Consider the following 22,309-nt stretch of genomic DNA (forward strand, 5'->3'; position numbering starts at 1 on the left):
ACCCTGATATGAGTGGGTATAGCACAAGTGCTATTTATTTATACTATCACCACTCAGAAAAGGCACTGCGGTGGAGCAGCAAAAATTCTCAGGAAACTTAGCTCGGTGGCATTCATAAAAATAAAATACCTTTGTGAGTATTTAGGAGAGGAATGGATTAAAAATTGAACCAACAATTAGTGCTATTGCTTGAATATACCTTGACTTCAGCACGTAGGTCCTGACATTGCATTTCAAAAAGAACATGGAAAAGATGCAGAGTAGCAGGATGAGAATGTTCAGAGATGCAAAATAGCATCCCAAAGAGGGAAAACCATATGAAGCAAAGTCCCATCATCAAACAGAGAGCTGGAACAAGTTTGTGAAATTAGGAGAACTAACAGGGATTTTAAAAGTGAGGAACACTCTGTTTCTCAAAATAATAATAATAAATAAATAAATAAATAAATAAAAAACCAAAAACCTAGGGAGCACTAAGTGAATCTGGTGGAGGAAGACAGCATTTTTCACAAACACATCATGAAATTATGGCACTTAGTGCCACAGGATGTTGTGGCACAGACAGTAGAAAAAGCGTTCGGAAAGACCATGAGTGAAATAATGGAGAATTGCCGGTTGGCGGCTATCAACCAGGCTGGACTGGATGCAACACCCGGTTCTGGCAGTCCTTAAACTGCCGATTGCCATAAACCCTGAACACACGGGCAAAAAGTCCCGCCCTGTGCCTCCCACGGCTTTCCCTAAGCATCTGCCCCCGCTGCTACCTGACCTTTGGTAGGAGTGCTGTTAGCACGTTAAGTAAACTGTTAGTTCTCCGAGTTACAAATGTTTCTGTTAAAGACTCTGCAAGAATGACTCAGTTAAAGTCGCTTTAGTAATTAACCCTTTGAAAGACCTTACGCTGTTTCTCCCTATACACCCCGTATAGCTTTCCTACGCCGCTCCAAATTTGCTGGTAAAACAAACTGCACAAGAAAACTTTATGACTACAAAGTACATGCTGAGAAGTTAGTCGTCGAACACTCAGCTATTTTGAAGTTGCGAGGCGGGTGCAGGCAAGGCCCCTCGCCGCGGCCGCAGCACCGCCCGACGGCACCTACCCGGGCAGGACAGCTTCTCTCCTCACAGGCTGCACCCGCGGGCGATGCGAGGGGTCTGGCTGCGCTGCTCCTGTCTGGCACTGCACCTGTTTATTTTAATTTTTGCACATCGCGCTCTCCACGCTGTAGTTCTTGCCCGTATGGATGCGCGCATCCCTGTCACTGCCAATCAGGGAATGAAGGGGAGAAAAAAAAAAAAAAAAAAAAAAACACACAAAAACAAACAAACAAAAAACCAACCACCACACCCAAACTCCACGGGGATCGCTCGGCACTCTCCCGCCGTTAACTGCCAGCGGCGCCCCTGCCCGCCGCGGCTCCCCCGCCGGCTGCGGGGCCAGGCGCCGAGCGCCCACCCAGCGCTGGTTCAGGCGGTGGCCCCTGAGGGGTTGGGGTTTCGCGCCCCCAGGGACCGCCCGGGACCGGGCTTTCGGCGGGGGGGGAGCCGCCCGGCCGGGCGCCCGCCCCAGCGGGGAGCCGCTCACCCTCCCCAGGGCCGCGGCGGGAGAGCCCCCGCCCGCTTCCCCGCCTCCCGCCGCCGCTGCGGCGGGGTGGCCGGGCGCGGCCTCGGCCCCGGCCGTCACTCGGTCTCTCGCCTCGCAGGTCTGCGGAGCGGGCGCTGCTCGGAGCCCGGCGGGCGGGCGCCATGAAGCGCTCTCTGCTGAGGCTCTGCCGGTCGCGGGAGAAGGCGGCCGCCTCCAGCTCCTACCAGGGCGTCGTCTGCGAGGCGGATGCCGCCTCCGTCGCCTCGCAGGATGTCTTCAAGGTGCGTGCGGAGGGGGTGGCGGTGAGAGCGAGCGAGTGAGGGGGCAGCCGAGCTGCCTGAGGCACCGTGGGGCGAGATGGTGCCCAAGACCGGGGCTCTCGTGGGGGCGTTGGGGTGAGGAGGGGTGAAAGCGGGGGGTGAGGTGGGGCTCTGGAGGCAGCTGCGTGGGCTTGGCGTTGGTCACGTCCCGGAGACCCTTTCTTCCAAGAGTCCATTTCCCCTCGCTCGCCGGGGTGAGCAGTGAGGGTGGGAGACCGGCTGGGAGCTGCCCTGGCACGGGGCATGAAGGCACGCAAGGCTGTGGTGGTAAGACTCCCCCTTTTAGAGGGAGGGCCAGGGCTCGTGATGGGAAGGAGTAGACCATCTAGCAAGAATGTCCCAAAAGGAAAGTTTGGAACCACTGAAACTGTTACGAAGAGAAACGGAACCGGTGGCACAACTTACAAATACAAAATTGCTGCTAGGAAGGGTATAACCTCTTCCCTTTTTCACAGAGAGTAGGACAAAAGTGTTGTATTTATATTGCAGCTAGGGAGACTTAGACCAAACATTAGGGAAGCCTTTTTTAATTGTAGGAATAATTAAGCAAAGAAGAGGTTGCTTACAGGACAGATGACTTGGGTAACTTTGGAGATTTTTAAGAGCAAGCTAAACAAATTTGACAAAATATGTGGATGGGTTTGAAGACCTTGTGAGATCATTTCCAGACTTGTTTTCTGTGTGCCAGCTGTAGTCCTGAGCAACACCTCTTCAGCGGAACACGGCTTGTCGCTTTGGTGGGTGATCTGCTACTACAGAGATACTCAGATGAAGTGCAGAGGAGCTGCTGTTGTTTGAAGTAGCTTGCTTTGCTGTTTTAAACCAACTGGAATACTGAGAACAGCTGATCTCTTCCTTTCCTATTTTGTTAATGAAACACTGCAGTATTGGCTGAAAAGTCTTATTTTTGTTGATAGAAGTTACCATCGTGCCACATTTTGTCTTACATTGACAAAAAATTCCAATGTGAAGAGTGGCAAAATGTTGTCTACATTAATAGAAAGATTTGAAATTCATTGCAATTAAAATTATATTAGACTATTTAAATGAATAGAAGATATTGGGCACCATAGCAAGGTTTTCTTAAATAGCTTTTGATATGTATAAAACGTATAGATATTTATGTGTGTAATTGACCTCTTACTTTTATGACAGTTGAGTCATCTTAAATACCCTTTCCACAATGATACCACCTGCTTTCTATTAGCTTTTTCTAATTGCACTTTTGAAACAGGTGCTACCCCTGTATTTGGCCCCAGTCCTCTAAATCTTTAAACACATTTGTGACATTACTCACATGAGTAACCTCACTGAGGTCAACAGGACTGTTAAGCTGAAGGAAGTTAAACACGTGCTTAAGCATTTGAATAGGCTGCCCAGTAATGTGTATTTGCTTAATGAGAGGAAAAATTGTTGGGTCTTTGTGGCTCAGGATCCTGGAAAGCAAAGTTTTCCTTTTATTTTGAAGCTGTGAGGAAACAGTGATTTTTAGGGGATTTCATTTTTTTACCGTTTGCTTGCTTATACTTCTTTGAGAAAGTTTGCATTAATTTTGATACTTATTTTTCTTTTTTTTTTTTTCCCTCCCAATTTTGGTGAATTGTTTTTCTTCTTTATTCCCTCTTAAGTTTCTTAATAACTTCTTTTTAAATTCCTGCCCATTCTACTGCAATACTTTTGTCTATGACTTTTCTTCATATATAAGTATGTTTTTTTAAATACTCAAACAGAAATATTTGGAGAATGTCATAAAGAAAGAATCAGCAGGTTTTTTTGTAGTGGGCTTTGGTTGCAAAGCACATTACCAGGGAGGTGTCGAGATTTCAGTGGGCTGAACTCTTGGAAAGGGTTTTATTGTATTACGCTTTGCAAGATGCCAGGTTGTTTCAGACTGAGATAGTAGCCCATGGGATACTCCTAAGATAGTGCTGGAATTGAAGAATTTGTTGCTCTGACATCAGGACCATCACAGAAAGTCAGCAGCTGAACTTGAAAGCCCAGGACATAATACCAGTCTCTGTAGAAAGATATAGAAAAAGGAATTTATCAAGATCATTAATTTTTCTTCTCTGTTGGATTCATTTGATGTGGCCACAGCTGGAGAGATTATAGAACAGTAAGCAATGTATTTGCTTTTTTGCGGTTTTCCATGGTGGAGGGAGGATCTTGAGCTCACTACAGAAGACAAAATCATGTATTCAAGATAATTTCCATATTTGTTAATTTTGCACTATTTCTCACCTGGGTCTGATTTTTGCAATCAATTGAATCAATTTGAGTTTCACTGTTGACTCAGTCTGATCAGGATTTGTGTACATCTGTATGAAACATAACAGCTGGGAAAGAATTACTGAGTGGTAACATGCCCACAGTAACACATTATAGCATTGTTAACATCCTACCTCTTAGCAGAATGGGAAAACGAGAATATTTGTGTCCGAAACAGGTGATTTCAGATGGAAGTGCCTGCAGGCTGCGGAGCTTCATTAAGAAGAATCGTTCTGGGCTTACCAAAGTGGATGAACTAAATGCTACCCCACTGCATCATGCAGCTGAAGGAGGTCAAATAGAATTAATGCAGTTGATCATAGATGATTCTTCCTGTGAAGGTAACACACATTTTATTAACTATTATATTTAACAGAATGAAAAAGTTCAGTGATCGAAGTGTTTATTATCCAACTGAAGCAGAACTGGTTTGTGTTATCTACACTTACATGCATTTAAATATAGTTCAAACCGTCTGCCACAGTTTGCAGTGTCTCGGGCGTGGTTTGGGCCACTCTTGCTATATTAGGACTGCTTTCTCTCTAGTGCAGGTAGTCAATATATCTTACTTTGATTGGGACTCAGATTTACAGTCTTCAGACATGAAAAAGAAAACTGCAGTGAACTACAATAGGCCTGACTTTTTGTCTTCCTTATTTATGTTATGTGTCTTTTGTTACATTTATAATACTGGAAATGTAAAAGATAATTCATTTGTTTTCTTGTCATTCAAGTTGTCATCACAACTTATTTACTTAATAATGAAGAAGAATAAATATTTGATGAGATAGGCCATCTAAAGAAATACAGAGAAGTGGTAAGCAAGAGAACATGGGGCCTTGAATGATGGAAAAACACTGTCTGTAGAAGTGTTGTTTAGTAGTTATTAGGCATTGTGAACTACATAGGGCTCCACTGATAGACTGTGAGATACTGAGCAAACTTACAATGGCCCTGAAGAACCCTGTTTTTCACCTAATGATGGCCAATCTAATTTTATATTAGTCTGTCTGAAATATATTCTTTTGAGTATATGATTTTTGTCTTAAATTTTTGGAATAGTTGTTGAAGTTTATTTTCAGTTCTGAAGCTCAAAATATATGTGTAGAACAGACCAGTTTTATAACTGGTGTGAATTGATTTACTTCTGTATTCTTAAGTGAATCAGAAGAGATACGGTCTTTAATCTTATTACAATTTGTAAGCATTTATTTATTATCTCTTATTTTAGTTATTCACACTCAGTTGTTCTGTGCAGCTTCTAAAGCAGTAGCTGCAAAGTCAAATAAGATAGGAAAGAGAAGAGACAAACAGGGAAATCAAGTAACTCTTGAGGAGGAGAAAAAAGGTATGTAATAATAGGCAAGAAACAGGCAGGCATTTCATCCCTCCCATCTCTCTGACCAAAACCATGTATTCAGCACAATACTTAATCAATTTAACACAATGCACTGTGTGACATGCAATCTTTCCCTTTATCTGTTTGAAGAAATGCAGTGGCATAGTCCTAAACCTCCATTGAAGACTTTTTTTTTTTTTTTTTTCCACCACAGTCAAATGCAAAACATTTGATAGTTTTGCTTTGGCTTTGATTTTGTTTTGTTTTCTCTCTTTTGACCTAGTGTTAAATGTGATGGATTCTTCTGGAAATACCCCACTGCACTGGGCCACAAAGAAAAACCAGGTTGAAAGTGTTAGTTTGCTTCTCAGCAGAGGAGCCAATCCAAACATTCTCAACTCCAATATGATGGCCCCTTTGCATATGGCTGTGCAGTCCCTGCATAATGAAATTGTTAAGGTAAGTCTACAGTCCACAAAAATATATTGGCCTGGTAAGTAGCTCAGCAGCAGCTGCATGCAGAACACCAAGACCTTGTTTATATCTGCTGTATCTCCCTCCTCATGAGCTTTTAGTGAGCAGGATGTATAATATATGATGCTTATAGAAATGTTTGTGTCTTCTTAGTGCAGCAATTAAGAAGTAACTTACTGCTTTATATCAATACTGATATTTGTGCTATGATAGTAGTCGTTATGTTTCATGGAGAATTCTTGTAAATTTTCCAAACACAAGGAATTTTCTTTAAAAATACTCTTTTTACACTAAAGTTTCATGTAGGCATGTGTTATTTCAAATGTTTATGTTCTAATTTATTTTTTTTACAGTTGTATAGGGAGTCATAAAAGTATCAACATTTTCTTGAAACCAGTGTATTTTTTTTTATGAGAAGCAGATTAAAATTAGTCAGCAAACAGTTCTGAAAAGCAACATTTTAATAATTATTTGAATAATAGCAGAACTAAAGCTGCAATTAAAAATCACAAAAATATATTTTGAAGAAGTTACTAAGGTGTCCCATTTTGAACCTTGTAAAACAGCAACAGCATTGAGATTTTAAGCAGCATAATTTTTCATCATTTGTCCAGCTGCAGTGAGAATGTTTTCACTCCATATGTGGCATTTGGATAGAATTTTAGAATTTGTAAAGTTCTTGAATTTACTAGGTGAATACAACCTTAACACCACATCACTTACTTTTCCCTTTAAAGTTTTCTCTTTTTCTAGTCCATCCAAAGAAAAGAAAGAAAAACATATTCCTGTATTCAAGACTTAAAATCCTTTAGAGATTTTCAATGCTAAAATATTTTACTGTCCTCACATCTTTTACAAAATTTGTATTTATTATGAATTGAGAACAGTAAAATCTGAAATACAGTGACATTTTTAAAATGGGCTTTGTATCAGGTTCTGGATTTGGGTTATTTTACAGGTCTGCTCTTGACTAAAAATGTGCTCTCATTTTTTCCCCACTCTTGTTTGTTCAAGCTACTTCTCCTTTGGTTTCTGTTGTGAAATTGCCTGAATTTTTAAAGTGTGCCTGTTCCTCCAGTACAGAAAAATTCATTGGAATTACTGAAAGACAATTAAATAAATACGTAGATAGTGGAATAAATGTATGGTGCAGTCTGGTCATTATAATTTCTAGATCCTGTGCTTCTAAAAAAAAATATGGAAGCAGTCATAGAGGGAGGTGATGATAATGATAGCTCAGTGTTAGCTGCTAACAAAGGGACTGAAGCAGGAATTCAAAACTTTAAGGATCCCTGTTTTCATCAAGTCCCATCTCCCTTGATGTTATACAACTGTCCAGTAGATGCCTAATTGAGCAGGGTCTACAACATTGCCAGTTTCCAGGGAATGCAGAATATTAGAAGACAAACATTATAACAAACTTCAGTTGAAAATCCCCATCTGCAATTTGCTACAGAAAATATTTTCTTCCCGGTTTGGGGAAATTGTTAAATAAAACTTTAAGACGCTCTGCAGCTATGTGCAATGTTTATCCTAGTTACTCAGCTGTTTGCTGTAAAGAATTTTACTTGGCTTTGTTTGTTCTCCCCTGCATTTTTCACCTGCATGTTTTGACATTCTCCCGCATTTTGTCCCTCCTCTGCCTATGCATTGTAGGCTGCTGGCATGCAAAAAGAACCAAGTCACAAGAGTGCTATGGGTGATAAACAACAGAAGTAATGGAATAGGCCTTTGTTGTTGTATTTGGCTGATGACTGACTGAATGTTTTCTTAAACATTTAGATTCTGGTCCAGCATAGCAGTACGGATGTTAATTTGGAAGGTGAAGCAGGGAACACACCTATAATTGTGGCATGTTACAAGGATAATCCTGAAGCACTGACACTCCTGGTAGGTATAATTATTCATCATCTTTGGATGGGATTCTGTTTACCTTGATGCAGTGTTATTCTGTTCCTCTGTTCTGTCTTTGTTCAATGGAGGAATGTTAATCATGGATCTAATATTCAAATTCCTTTGCATAAGTTGCTAAGAAACTTTCATCTTTTAAGAGCATATATAGATGTATCTGAGTGGCAAACAGAAAAAAAACTAATTTTGAAGGTCATCAGAACACAAAATGAAGCACATGTATGTACAGATGTATGGATATCACATGCAAAAAATGTTTGTATATCAACTTCACAATGTATATACAACAGATTTTTCTGTATGCCATTAAGCTATATCCAGGCATTATTTTTCAGATTGAAAATGGAGGGAAAATATGTAAACCAAACAAAACGGGATGTATGCCTATCCATGCAGCTGCATTTTCAGGTGCAAAAACATGTATGGAAATTCTTTTAAAAAAAGGTAAATACATTGTTCCCGAGCAGCTCCTTGTAGTAGTGTTACCAATTTACTGCTTCAATTCTCAAAGAACTGTGCAAACAAGAATTTATAACTGATTGAATTCACAAGAAGTTAATGCAATTATTCCTTCGGGCAATTCATGCTAGTAACTTCTGTTGGATTGCAGCAGCACCTTAATTGCTTTCCTAAATGCGTGTCCATCCATTGTTTCATGATAGATATGAAAAGTTCATATTTTGAGGGGGGAGAATATTATTTCTCAGCTAATGTACTTGTTTTGAAAACCTTTGTATCTTCTATTATCTCATTCTCGCTTTAAAAAATTCCATTTATTTTCATCTATCAGGTGAAGAATTGGGTCACTCTGCTAAAACCCACATCAATTTTACCAATAATGGAAAATGCAGTCCACTTCATCTGGCAGTTCAAAGTGGGGACCTGGAAATGATTAAAATGTGCATTGAATTTGGAGCCCAAATTGATCTAAAACAGGTAAAACACAGAGTGGAGCAGAATACAATTTTGATAAAACCTAAGTATCTCTAAATCTTTGAGTAGTATGGAAAAAACGATGAGCAAATAATCATTGATCATTGTCTCTTCTGATGCAAAACCTAGGGAGCAGCAAATAAAAACACATCTTTAGTCCAAATGAGTCAGAATGTCATGTTTCTTTACATAATTTACATAGGATGCTGTGGCTATGAAAAATTTGCATGGGTTCAAAATGCATTTGAACAGATCCATAGAAGCAAAATTAGTCCACAGCTACTGAATACAGCAACATCCCCTTGGGCTCAGGAAGTCCTTGAGCTGTAAACAGATGGAGTCTGGGAGAAAACTCTGGAAAAGTATCACTGTGGTACAGCCTTCTTCACAAACTCTTTACTATGCAACTGCTGTCATTCCTTCCCAGAAATGTGATCTTCAATCTGACCCTTTCTCGTCATTCTTGTTTATCTTCAGCCTTGCCCTGACCTTTACCTTATCTTCTTTGTAAGCAAGCACAAATTTGCGATACTACTGCAGCTACTTGTGTAAGGGGCCTGTGCCTGGCTTCGTGATGAATAAACATTTCTGAAAATACCTGTCATTAATCAAATTGTTTGCAAGGCTGAAATCAACTCATAAGAGCAAAGATAAACATGGTTTAGCCTTCTTTTATTCATTCGATTCTTTGAACACACAGCTTTTTGAATGAGATGATTTATACTGCTGATTTTGTGATGGGTAAGCCTGTTTTGAGAATGCTTCTGGCATTGTGGAAAAAGTCCATTCCAATGCATTCACTGAAATGTTCCTCATTTCAGGAGGAGAAAATCAAAACCCTCAGGCATGTATCAAAGCTAGTTCATCCCACCTAGCTAAATTAAATCCTGTTCTGGCAAATATTCTTCTAATAATTTATTTATAGCATAATAATTTTATGACTGTCTATCTTACAATAGTTTAATAAAATACTAGACCAAGTTACTTTTGACCTGCAGAAAATTGTATTTAATAATGACCTCTAAGGAAGAGTCCACTTAAGGAAGTCAAAAACATCTTAAAATAATGCATTTTCTGTATTATATAGACACATTTGTTTGCTTATTCATTTGTACTGGTCTACTTACAGTTTTCTGTAATTTTCCTTTGCTTCATCTCTTGTGTTAAAGGATGCTCTGTGTTTATTAATTCAGCTACAAAACATTGCTAGGAGTGTAATTATATTTTAAGGACTTGGCATAGAATAATAAGAAGCTTGATAGTAGTACTTCAAAACTATCTCTCTAGTCTTCTCTGGTCTTTAAGATCTCTTTAGAGTTCCGCTACTTTAGGTAAAGACTAAAGATTCATTGCTTGCGTAGAAATTTTGGCGTTTAGGAATTCCGAATCCTGGGCTAGATCACTAGTGTGTTTAATAGGTTGGAGGTTAGGTTGTTGGGGCTTAAATATTTAAATGTTGTTTTATTTTCCTATTTACAGAATGAAAAATGCACAGCACTTCATTTTGCTGCCACTCAAGGAGCAACTGAGATTGTAAAGTTAATGATGTCATCCTATGCTGGTGAGGAATCCATTATTGATGCTGTAGATGGGAATAAGGAAACACTGCTTCACAGGTAGGAGGCTGCTGTTCCAGATTTCGCTATAAATTGTTAGCCATGATATTCTTAGTTATTCTCAGCATCCAATTATACTTTATAATTTGGAACACCCTTCCACATGGGTTAGAACTTCTCCATGGGATGGAGGATGGTTTTAGTACAATATGAAATAGTCGGTAATTTGGTCAGAATGTTAAAGGTTTTGGTGCTGATATCAAAACCAAGCAGTTCCAGTTACCTTGGAACCACATCAAGGAATGGTCACTAAGTTTACATTGAAAATTTACTCCAGTAAAATAGTAGATGAACAAGTTTGTGGAATTGTTAACAGCTTCTGAGGTTGTGGAACATATGCCCTCATCTAATCGGGTTATGTTCTCCGGAAAATTAATGAAAAATAATATAAACAGTTTAAAATATTTTTTTTTTTTCCCAAAAATTTATCTTATATCTGATCAGCTACAAGTAGATGTTGGTACACTTCCATATGACAACAAAGTTACGGATGGCATTTGTGTATGTAATAAACCTCTAGACATCTAGTCTTTCACAGTCCATTTGAAACCACAGCACTGGACTGTGGAGAAGTTTCCTCAGTCTTCTATAGCAGAAAGATGTTTAGTTAAATGTGCTGGCTACCAACTGTGGAAGATAGTATATTTCCCCATCTATACATTTTTGCAATAAATATATATCTTGCTACGTTTAAGTGTAATAATTTCACACTGTTATTCTACAAGGAGTTTTACAATACGAAATAATCAGTAGGAGGTCAGAGACAGTGGAGGTGATTGTTCTTTGTACATGGTATAAAGTGGGATGATTCAAAGATAACTGAAGAAGTTAAAAGGGGAGTGTGTTGTAAAGTTAAGTGTGGGTACACTTGGAAATGTTACTGCAATAGAACATGATTAAAGACAAAGTGATGACAGAATGCCAAAGAAAATTGTGCAGACACAACATACTACTTAATAGATAACTGGCTGTCATATCCATGAAAATGGTTATCCTTGGAAAAAGAATGACACTCTCTTACTCCCTGTGTCTGTGAAACAGCAGAAAAACACTATCAAGAATCATCAGAAAGGTAGAAAGTCATCCAAATCTCTCAGAATATAAATAAACTGAATAGGATTATTAACTTGTTGAGAAGTGAAGAAGCAATGAAGTATAGGCAGGACTTGATCCTTTCACATTTCTATCATCTTCCCTTTTAAACATTTTATAAAATTGCTTTGCTTTCTCTTCAGTCACCTTGGAACTTACTTTGAGTATGTGTGAAGCATTTGCTATTTGTGCCTGGCTGGAGAGGTCTACTATAGATAATGGAGGCATCTCTACTTATTTGGAACCATGACGTGACTTTTAAAATATGTCTTTTGAGTAACTGGTTCTAACTATAGTACACCCAGTGTTATTACCTCTTATAATGCTAAGGGAACTGTTATCTTTGAGATACAGTACAACCTGTCCTTCTGTGTTGCTCATTGAGTCAAAATATTTAACAGGGGTCTGACTTCTGAAAACATTTAGACTGTGTGTATTAACTGTGTTATACTTCCTGCTTTGACTGTTTTTTTCTATAATATATAATTCAGTGTCTTATTGTAGAATAAAATATGAGAATTTTTTATGTGTATAGACAACTTTAAAATATTTTTAGTAAATTAATGTCACCATGATTTATATCTGTGTATTTTTTCAAGTAGACTTACCTGACACAGTCAGAATACCTGTTTAGCCATTGCCATTTTAACCCCATTCTAGCATTATTGCACAAAATATATAGCAAGTTATTTCTGAAGATAAGATCAGTGAAATGAGTTTCAGGCTCTAGTTCTGCCTGGAATAAACTGAGTCTCAAGTTTATGGAATTCAGTATTGTTCTCACATGGTACAGCAAAAGATCTGACATATGAAATGACTAGTTCTGTTAAAAACAGTGGTAAAATACCAGTTGACCTACCAATGAGGTCTTTGTTTCCCACTGTGATTTTTTCAATGTATTAATTGAACTGAACTTAGTTCAAAAATTGAAAAAGTTTATTAAAATTAATTATGTAATAAAGGTTTCTCTCTGTCTCTTTATTTTAAAATGTATTTCTTTGAAAATATTAGAAAATGCAGCAAATGGAGACAAATGCTACCCTTTGGTTTGAAACTTCATTGTCCGTTCTAATGTTACTGTATTTTTGCATTTTTCCCCACAGGACAGCATTGTTTGATCATTATGAACTGGCAGAGTATTTGATTTCAATGGTAAATATTTAATCAAGCAACATGTTTATAGAGATTATTGCTATCTATTACTACAGGTCAGCATAGAGAAATTCATAAAGGAGAATGTGTTCTCAGGTATAGGTTATTTAGAGAGATACATATTTCATAATGCATAATTGACAGTTACAGTACAATGGTAGTTATGGCTCCTTAATAGCATCCTACAGTTACAGAGGATGAGGACTTGTATTTTTATTTCTATTTTACTTACTTAGAAAGTTTTCATGAACATCTTTTACCAAATATGACAAAATCATTTAGTTGTCCTCACTTTTAGGATATAAAATATGAAATAAATGCTAAACATGCATTGAATTTAATCTGATTTTTCCAGAAAGAAATCCTTTCTTTAGAGTATGTACATATCATTGTTCTGGGATCACATAGCTTTATATTGAAGTTTGTGCATGATCTAGAGATATTTTTTACTTTGTGTAGTTTGGTTTTATTTATTCACTGAATACTTATGAGGGAGAAGGAGAAGAAATGTCACCAGGGATGCTACTGGCTGTGGTCCAAATGTCCATTTATACTAGTTAAACTAAGGCTCCTGTAATCATTATGTGCCTCACTCTGAGGAAATTTTCAAAAGTCATTAGACTTCTTTTTCATTTTATGTATGTTTAGGTTTCTACTTAATTTCATTAAAATTATGTTAAGAAAAATTCTACATACAGTTTTGCTTTTCTCAGAAACTCTGTGATAGGGATTGGATTTAGTCAGAACTAGATGTTGTGCTTCTTTTTATTTCAAATTTGAAATGGTGAGGTTTGATCACTTAAACTTGTTTGAAAAAAACATGTATCTACAGAAGTTATTACCTGAGAAATACAGGTACGATGTTTTGCATGTGGAGACTTGTCTGCACAAAGTATTAGAAAGAGTATCTTTAACACTGCATTTGTTAAGAACAAACTTTTATTCCTTGAATGCCATTTTGATTATTTTGGCCTATTTCATAGAATCTATATTGAGGGTTTGTTTGGCTTTCCACATGAGGTATGTCAGTTTTGAAGCTTAAGGACTGTGTTCATTTGCCCTTTCTGGGCATGGATCAAAATATGCCGCTGGGGTTAGTGAGATGCAGCACGTACATCCCGCTACAACCACACGTACAACCCGTGCTGCCTGCTCTGTTGGACTCCTGGAAAGATCATTAGGTATCGCCTACGCTGTGGTGTACGTGAGGGTGGAAGAGAAAAGGTGGAGCAGTGTTACTGCTCAAAAGGAATGGTAAATTCCAGTTCAGAATGGCTTTCTGATTTTAATAAAACCCAACATTTATTTATTTTATATATTAAATATCCACATTTCATGCACATTAACTTGCAGCGCTTACTTCCTTTATCTTATTTTTGGTACTTTTTGTGTCTGAAAATAACAGCCATTGTAAACAGATACAGTGTTACATCTAGCTCTTCTAGATAGGAAAAGTAAGATTATCTGTGCTAAACATGATTGTGCAGGCACAGTATGTAAGCTATTGATGTTCAAATTACATTAGTTCTTTGTGAGTTGTAGGTCAACGTGCTACACAAAAAAGAGAATCAAACTCTACAGGTATCTCCTGCAGTGCTTTTCACTATTTTGCATTTGGTCTCAACATAACATGGCAATGAGTACATGCTCTTGTTTTGGTGAGATGTACAGCTCTGGTTTGCCATAACTTAAGGCTAACCAGAACCTTTAAAAAAGGGAAAAGACAGACACCTAGATCAATATTCCAAACATTACAAAACTTTATAGCTTTGAAGAAATACTACTTACAAACTGGTTTTCAAATTAAGCATTTTAAGCACAATGACTTTAACAGTAATGTCAAAGTGGCCATTGTCACATTTGACAATTAGGTGCACAGTATCTGGTTTGTGCATGCAAATGGCGTGATTGTATTTGCAAGTTATGTACAGAACTATAAAGATGAATAAAGACATGAAAATCAGAAAGTTCTCCTGATTTAGCTGACATCTCAGCCATTTTCCTACATCTTTTACAGTGGGTTTTTTTGGGTGTACTGGACAATTTGTCATTGTGTCTGGTGCTTCCTGAATTTACTGCATTAATTTAATTGAAATGTGATTATTCAAAGTAAATAAGCAGAAATTTTACACATTATCTTGCTGCTTTTTTATTGGACTTCCTTTTCCCCCTTTTGCTTCTTTCATCTTCACTAAAAGAAAAATGAAAGACTAAATTATTATAAATGCTAATTGATATTTCCAACATTTGCATAATATTTATTTTTATATTAATAGCGGTTTCATTCATTTCTATTAATGTATAAATGCAAAAGTAAAAGGAGTTCAGAAACTAAGTTTGCAAACTCTTAATTCAGTTATAAATGTGGCAAATATGTGTGGGATTATATGTTACTCATTGTGATAAATAATGATGGAAGCTGCTGAATTCATTTTGCTAAAGTCTGAACAATGATGTTAGCTGGAGGGAAGGTGATTAAAGATTGCGTTATTAGCTGGAAATTACTGCCCTCCATTCGCGGAAATGAATGAGCCACTTCCTAAAAGAGGTCTCTGTTTCTTTGATGAATAGGAACATTTTTAAGAGGTTGTCTGACCTTGTAGAAAGGTAACTGGGGAAAGGGTCCCGCATGTTTTACTCTCAAACATTTCATCAACATGCATTGGGAGCTTCCTGTTCTCTGTGGTAAAGTAATCACTGTACATTTATTAAATGTTTCTTATTACTACATTACAGGTTTTACCATCCTAGAAAGTAAATATTGCTCATGATTATGACTAATTCTCTCTCAAATTAGGACTGGACCCAAAGATGATTTAAGTTAATGGAAAAACTCCCATTGATTTTTTTTTATTTTTCAATGATCTTTGGATATTATCTGAAACAAAATAGATTTTTGTTGTGTATTTTGTTTGACTTATCTGGTTTGACTGGCAACTCAATATCTAGAAGAACTATATCTAAACCATCATAAAATGTGCATACATCTCACGGGTTCATTTACTTGTATCTTCATACTCCCTTGTTGGTAGGATTTTTTTAGATAGATATGTTTATGCTCATAATATTTTGATGGTATGATCTCAGTGCTATTGTGACCATAGTGACCATACTGTCCTGGCAGTATGCATCTTGTGCAAAACCAGACAAAACAGCAAATACTCTGGGCCTTTGCCAGAGTATCTCATTCCAGTCCTTGTGCCTCCCCTGAGGAGAAAGGTCATATCAAAAACCCTGAGTTTGGAGAATAAAAGTGTGTTCATTGTTGATACAGCTACTCTGGAGTCAAAATTAGCTGCTTGGCTCATATAGCTAATGTTGAAGGATAGAAAATGAAGACAGATCAAGCTATACAGACTGAACTAGACTAATCTCTGGATGCATTACTCCTGGAGCGGTATTCATAGTTTTTGTATTTTTTCAGAGATTCAATCCTATTATTTTCAAATTAGAATTATATATTTTGAGTATTTAAATGCATGGAAAGATACCCTAACAAAAGATGGTTAGTTGCGAGTTCAGTATACCTAGCAGTAGGCCACTATTATTTAGGCATTTAGATTTACTTATATACAGATGACTGGGCTGTGGCTGACAGTTTGAGAACGTAGTCATTTTATATAGAGATGTAATGTGTTTTTTGAATATACTTATCTGGAGTTACTAAGAATGCCTTTGATTCTGCTATGCTTATAAAGGGCAGCACCATTTTAAAATTCCGTTTATTCATTATTCATGATAAACTTGAAATTCTTTATTGCAGGGGGCTAATATTGATAGTGTTGACATAGAAGGTCGATCCCCACTTCTGTTGGCCACTTCCTGTGCATCATGGAAAATTGTGAATTTGCTGCTCTCAAAAGGTAAAAAGGAATATACACATATTATGTACTTCCTTTGAGCAGGGTTCAAACATGTTTAAACTCTGCATCTAACTTTCCTCTCAATTTCAATTCAGTACTTCAGCATACTGTCCAGGAGCAGCTGAGCTGAGCAGCTGCACGGTGCTGGTATCCCTTGAGATAAAGTAAGAAAGAGTGTGATGATTTCACCCTTTTCAATACGGAATGAACAGGCTGTAGAAAAATGCATATACCATGTGTCTTGCTTCTCAAGGTAGAGGTGGCACTGGCACTCCATCCCTGCATTCCTTAGCAGTTCACAAAGTAAGCAGAACTGTGGAATAAATACACTACTTGTAGAGAGTCATGTTTTGTACCAGCAATCAATGTTTAAATGTTAAAGCCCATATTTCAAACATTACCTGTGATTTTCATATAATCACAGTCACCGTGAAAAAGTTCCAGCTATGTGTTTCAATTACTACACTTCTGGTGCAAGCTAATTATTGTTACTTTATTTCCTCTTGTTAAAAGTTATATAGCTGATTTTGTTAATAAGCCCTGTCATAAGTCTTGAAGCTGTAACAAGATTATAACTTTAAAAGATTAGAAGAGGTGATCATCTGCATCTTTAAATGACCTCATGATTTGTGGGTATTCAGTATCTCAATATAAGGGCCCCACATAAATCTTAGTCCTGCAATGAAATACAAAATGCATACACACCTGAGATAACAATGAAATTTGAGTGTCAGTAGGGGTTTTTTGTGAGTAAAATTATATGTTACAATGTTGACTTGAAATATTATTTGTTATTTTATAGATTTATAAACACATTTGTTCAGCTTTTGTTTGTCTTAAGCATCATCAACTAGTGCCAGGGGCCAGCAGTTTTGAAGTTGCTGGTATTTATTTCCATATTTATCTAGGAGCAAATGTATCATTAAAAGATCATCTTGGTCGGAATTTCTTGCATTTGACGGTATTGCAGCCTGGAGGATTGCAGCATCTGAATGAGAAATTTCTGCAGGTACAGTAAGCATTAATTTATGTCCTCCTGTTACCCTTACTTGAAAATGTAAAGAAAAAAGCAACTACTGTTTTATTTTGGAATGTTTGTAAACATTTGTGGTACTTGTTAACTTGCCCAGTGTCACAGAAAATAGTTTGAAGAGGTACGTATCTCTCACGAAAACATTTCAAAGCCAATAATACAGTTTTCTTATTGCCAGGCAAAGGAATAACATAATCCCATAAATTATTTTGCTGTTGGGGGATTGAATAGCTCAAGAGGTAGGCCATAAAATATAGAACTTTTCACTTCTATTTTCCTAGCTTGCATGCAGTAAAGCTAGGGGATGTGCTCATATTCAGTCAAGCTCTAGGACTTAAATAACTTACACCATATTCTGCAGGAGCTTTCTGTGGACTGGACTGTAATGAAGTCTTAGATTTAGTTTTAAAAAGGATTTCAAACATGGATTTGTGTTTGGCTGTGCTGAGGTGAAGCACTCATATTGCTAGAGTCCAGGCTCGCTTGAAGGAGTTAAATTTGCTGGCCTCCAGAGCTCCAAAAAAAACTTTTTCAATGCGAATCAGGTATAACTGATCTTACAACATTGGCTGAAATGTGTAAACAGTTTTGAAGAAGAATGAATTTAACCTCCTTTTTCGGCAGATGTAGAGAATCAGATTTAAACCAGTGATAACTCTCAGTTGTCTGCATTGACTTTCAGATTTTTGATCATACTAATAATTCAGACAAAGGAGTGGAGCAGGCTTGGGGAGGAGATTTTTAGTTGCTTTAAGAAGGGCTATACATAGGGTAGTGGTAGTGGTAGACAAGATAGAAAGGAAAACCAGGGAAATTATGAGAAGAAGAAATGGGGGAAATAAAATTACACTGTAAAGCAGTGAACTGATGGATTTTGACAGCCATATGTTTTGTTACTGAATACAGACTATAGACTACCCTGTACAAGCCTTCTGCTGACAGCAGAGTCTTATGGTTGAATGGCAGCAAAGAAGAATCTCCTGTATTGTACTTCTGCTGTGGATGGATTGCAGTAAGGGTGCAGAGGGGCAAACTGCTGTGTTCTTTGAAGAGTAGTTGTTTGCAAAAATGGTGACCTACAAATCAGCAGACATTAAATGCTCATTGTTGCTAAATTTCCTTTTCCTGAAGTTTGTTTATTATTTTTAGATACTGCTTTAAAGTATTAATGCTGTTGTTACAAGCTGTTAGAAGCTATGGAGCATTAGTGATATAAATGTAATTCTGTGCTTTTGGGTTTTTTTTGGGGGGGGTAACAGATGGAACATATTAAAAATCTTGTAGTGGATGAAGATAATGAAGGATGCACTCCATTGCATTATGCATGCAGACAAGGTGTGGCCCTCTCTGTAAATAATTTACTCAGCCTCAACGTTTCCATCTACTCTAAAAGCAGGGACAAGAAGTCACCATTACACTTTGCTGCCAGGTTAGTGATGCAGTCTAGGCAATGGAATGGATACTATTTTTTTCCATCTGTATTTTTTTGACATTAATTTATATGTTTATCTTTAACAGCTATGGGCGCATCAATACATGTCAACGACTTATAAGAGATATGAAAGACACAAGACTTTTGAATGAAGGTGATAAGAAGGGAATGACTCCCCTTCATTTGGCAGCCCAGAATGGTCATGAGAAGGTAGTTCAGTTTCTTCTGAAGAGAGGGGCCCTTTTTCTCTGGTAAGTATAAAGATTTCCATACATTAAGGCAAAAAAGAACTATCACCCTACATTTTATGTCCACCTACTGGGAAGTTAATACTCTATAAATACAAATAGAATATATTAAAATATTTAACGTATTAATAAACATAAATATACAATATATGAGCATACTTATAAAATATTTGTAAAACCAAGCTGATTGTGCCTTGTTTCAGCCTGAAACATAAAAGTATGGCTAGCTGTAAAGCAAGGCTTCTGATGCTGGGGAAACTGAGGTTTCTCTAAATCCAACTGAGAGAAGAATATTGAATCTTTTGATGAGAAAAAAAAATACTGTTTTGGAAATATTATAATCACATCAGCTTCACTTACAGGCTTGAGTAGGGGTTCTTGGGATGGATGGTTCATAGGCAACTTGCCATGCGTGCTAAGTCCTGATTTCAGGTCAAAGATCTTCAGATCATTGGCAAAAGCTTCCAGGCTTGCACCTGTAAAGCCAGGAGCTGAAGCTACCAAAAGTTGAGAATCCTGTTTCCAAGGGACAGTCTAGAGTAACTTTCAAGTCCTGTGCTTCCAAGCCCACTGCAGCTACACCTTGGAGCTAGGGGCCCAAGCATTCTGAGGAGATCCTTTAGGAAACAGACTGGTTATATGTTCCTTACTTGTAACTGTGGAGGACCCACTGAATGGACTACCAATGTCCTTAGCTGGACTAGTACACCTAGAAAGGACAGAGATGATAATATGCATATAGATAGATATATACAAGTAAATATATGTATATATGTATAGCTATGTGTACACACGCATGTGTGTATGTATTTAGGCTTAATTTAGACTTAAATCTGGCATTTTTGTAAAGAACTGCCCTGGTAAATTTTATGTGATAACAGATTGAATGAGTTTTGTTATACTAAGATGAAGTAATATTAATTGGGGTAGATTTGTGTGCTTACAATGTTTTGTATATTTACTATCTGCAAATGCAAAATTATGTAATATGGCCATGACCTATGCCACATCTGTTGCCAAGTATTAGTAACAGAATATTGCAAGCATTTGTGTCATTTTCAAGGGACATACAAGAAAATGGGTGCAATCCAGATGTGTAGAAAAATAGAGAGAGAGAAGAAAAGAGAGAAGGAGACCCAAATTCTGTTACTGAGTTGAACCTTTTACTTCTGAATGATGCATTGGTAATCACATAATAGTTAACAGAAGACATGGACATCCCTGCACTAGTAATGCCAAAGAAAAGAGGTTGAGTCAAAGGAGGAGGCACTTATATTTACTTTACATTTGTAAAAGTTTTCTATCTATGATTACTAATTTTATACCACTACATGTAAGTGATTATAAAGGCTGGACGGCCCTGCACCATGCTGCCTTTGGAGGGTACACTCGCACAATGCAGATCATTTTGGATACTAACGTGAAGTGTACTGACAGAGTGGATGAAGAAGGGGTATGTGTTCATGTAGCATTTTTTCTTTCCTGTCTGCTATTACTTCTAGGCCTGATGTCGATGGTATGCTGTTAATAGTTTTTCACTGTGCATCACATGTGTAATTACATGTGAAGTTTGGACAAATGCAGTATCTGTTGGGTCAAGACACGATCCATTTCCTGGATCAGAGACCTCTTGTATGAACCCATCTAAAAGTTCCCCATCAGGAAACACAGGATGGTCATTTTAAAGAACTATTCAGTTTCCAACACAGAAGGTGTTGCTAATTTCTCTGAGAATTGGTGTTGAAAACTTTTAGAATTATTAGATTAGGAACAAATCATGCCTAGAAATTAATGAGAAGCCAATGCTTAGTTCTTAATTTCCCTCAGAAAAATCTGGGCGAGTTGGGAAGGCTTTCGAAAGTCAGTTTCAGTATGACTTGATTCCTAAACCACTGTGCCTTACTTTCATGAAAATACCAAAGAAAAAAATGTTCCTCTTATAAAACTGTGCCTGCAGATTTTCGTGCAGCTTTGTATGAGCACATCTGGATAACTGAATGCTCCTCTTCCTGTTTATCAAATGCAGATGTTTTATATCTGTGATACCATCATTTTTACCTATTTGTGACTTGCAGTTTGTTAGTTACAAAATGAAAAGATACTAATGACTTGTCTTTTCTTACCTACAGCTGAGTTTCCTCTTCAGATTTAGCACTACTGTAGCTGTAGACATAGAATAAAGAACTTGTCTGTACTCTATCAGAATATGTGTGACAATATTCTACTTCTTAGTGTTGCTAGTAAAAGTGTTCAGGACTTGCAACTGAGAATAGCATGTGGGTTTTTAGTGTGGGAAAGGACTGAAATATGTGCTTTTTTTTTTTAAAATGTTTCTCATGTATGCATTACTGTACTACTTTTCTGCACAGAACACAGCTTTGCACCTGGCAGCAAGAGAAGGACATGCAAAAGCAGTAAGGTTACTTCTTGACTATGGTGCGAAAATTCTGTTCAACAAAGCAGTAGCTTCTTTTTTCCATGAAGCAATACACAATAGGAGAAAAGATGTAGTATCTGCTGTCATTTTGCACAAAAGGTAAGGTACACAAGAAATGATTTTTTAATTTCTTTTCTGTTGTGTTTTCCTTTTTGTTTTTTAACTGAGATTAAGTTCTGAAATAAGTAAAACTGAGTACGTATTCTAAAATTCCAGAGAGTATGTTGTGTTCTAGTGAGAGCAAATAAAAAATTACGTAATTATAATGGACATCAGATTTACAGCATGTTGTTTTCAATATTAGATTGAGTATTCAGATTCTGTTTAAAAAAACCCAAACATGTAGAAGCCATTAGAAATAAGTAACCCTGCCTTCTCTTCCCTCTTCTTAAATACATAATTTTGGCCTTTCACATAATGCTTCAATACCTGCAGAATTTTAGTCAAAATGTGAGTAGAACTGATACTATTCAAGAGATTTAATTTAAAATTGTTGTTTTAAATGTTGCGAACATTTAAAAATGTGGCTGTTCAACTGCAGTTTAGAATAATTTAGATTACAATATAGTGAAGCCCCACTTCAGGAAAAAAGTGTTGCACCGTTGC

The 22,309-nt window shown here is 37.3% G+C and overlaps 1 protein-coding gene across 1 annotated transcript in view; it reads left to right on the plus strand.

Moving 5' to 3' along the window:
* The first annotated feature begins 1,746 nt into the window (after window positions 1-1,746).
* The window catches only part of TRPA1 (transient receptor potential cation channel subfamily A member 1), a 35,977-nt gene continuing 15,414 nt past the window's right edge, over window positions 1,747-22,309 (plus strand). The window contains exons 1-14 of the mRNA XM_033007923.2: window positions 1,747-1,866; window positions 4,352-4,514; window positions 5,796-5,971; window positions 7,769-7,876; window positions 8,233-8,341; window positions 8,688-8,833; window positions 10,310-10,446; window positions 12,642-12,690; window positions 16,454-16,553; window positions 17,462-17,562; window positions 18,846-19,015; window positions 19,105-19,269; window positions 20,605-20,719; window positions 21,636-21,802. Coding sequence (XP_032863814.1) covers window positions 1,747-1,866; window positions 4,352-4,514; window positions 5,796-5,971; window positions 7,769-7,876; window positions 8,233-8,341; window positions 8,688-8,833; window positions 10,310-10,446; window positions 12,642-12,690; window positions 16,454-16,553; window positions 17,462-17,562; window positions 18,846-19,015; window positions 19,105-19,269; window positions 20,605-20,719; window positions 21,636-21,802 — 1,826 coding nt within the window. The remainder of the gene's footprint in view (window positions 1,867-4,351; window positions 4,515-5,795; window positions 5,972-7,768; window positions 7,877-8,232; window positions 8,342-8,687; window positions 8,834-10,309; window positions 10,447-12,641; window positions 12,691-16,453; window positions 16,554-17,461; window positions 17,563-18,845; window positions 19,016-19,104; window positions 19,270-20,604; window positions 20,720-21,635; window positions 21,803-22,309) is intronic.

The sequence above is a fragment of the Tyto alba genome, unplaced genomic scaffold, assembly GCF_018691265.1.
Source record: "Tyto alba isolate M040663 unplaced genomic scaffold, T.alba_DEE_v4.0 Super-Scaffold_9, whole genome shotgun sequence".
Lineage (NCBI taxonomy): Eukaryota > Metazoa > Chordata > Aves > Strigiformes > Tytonidae > Tyto > Tyto alba.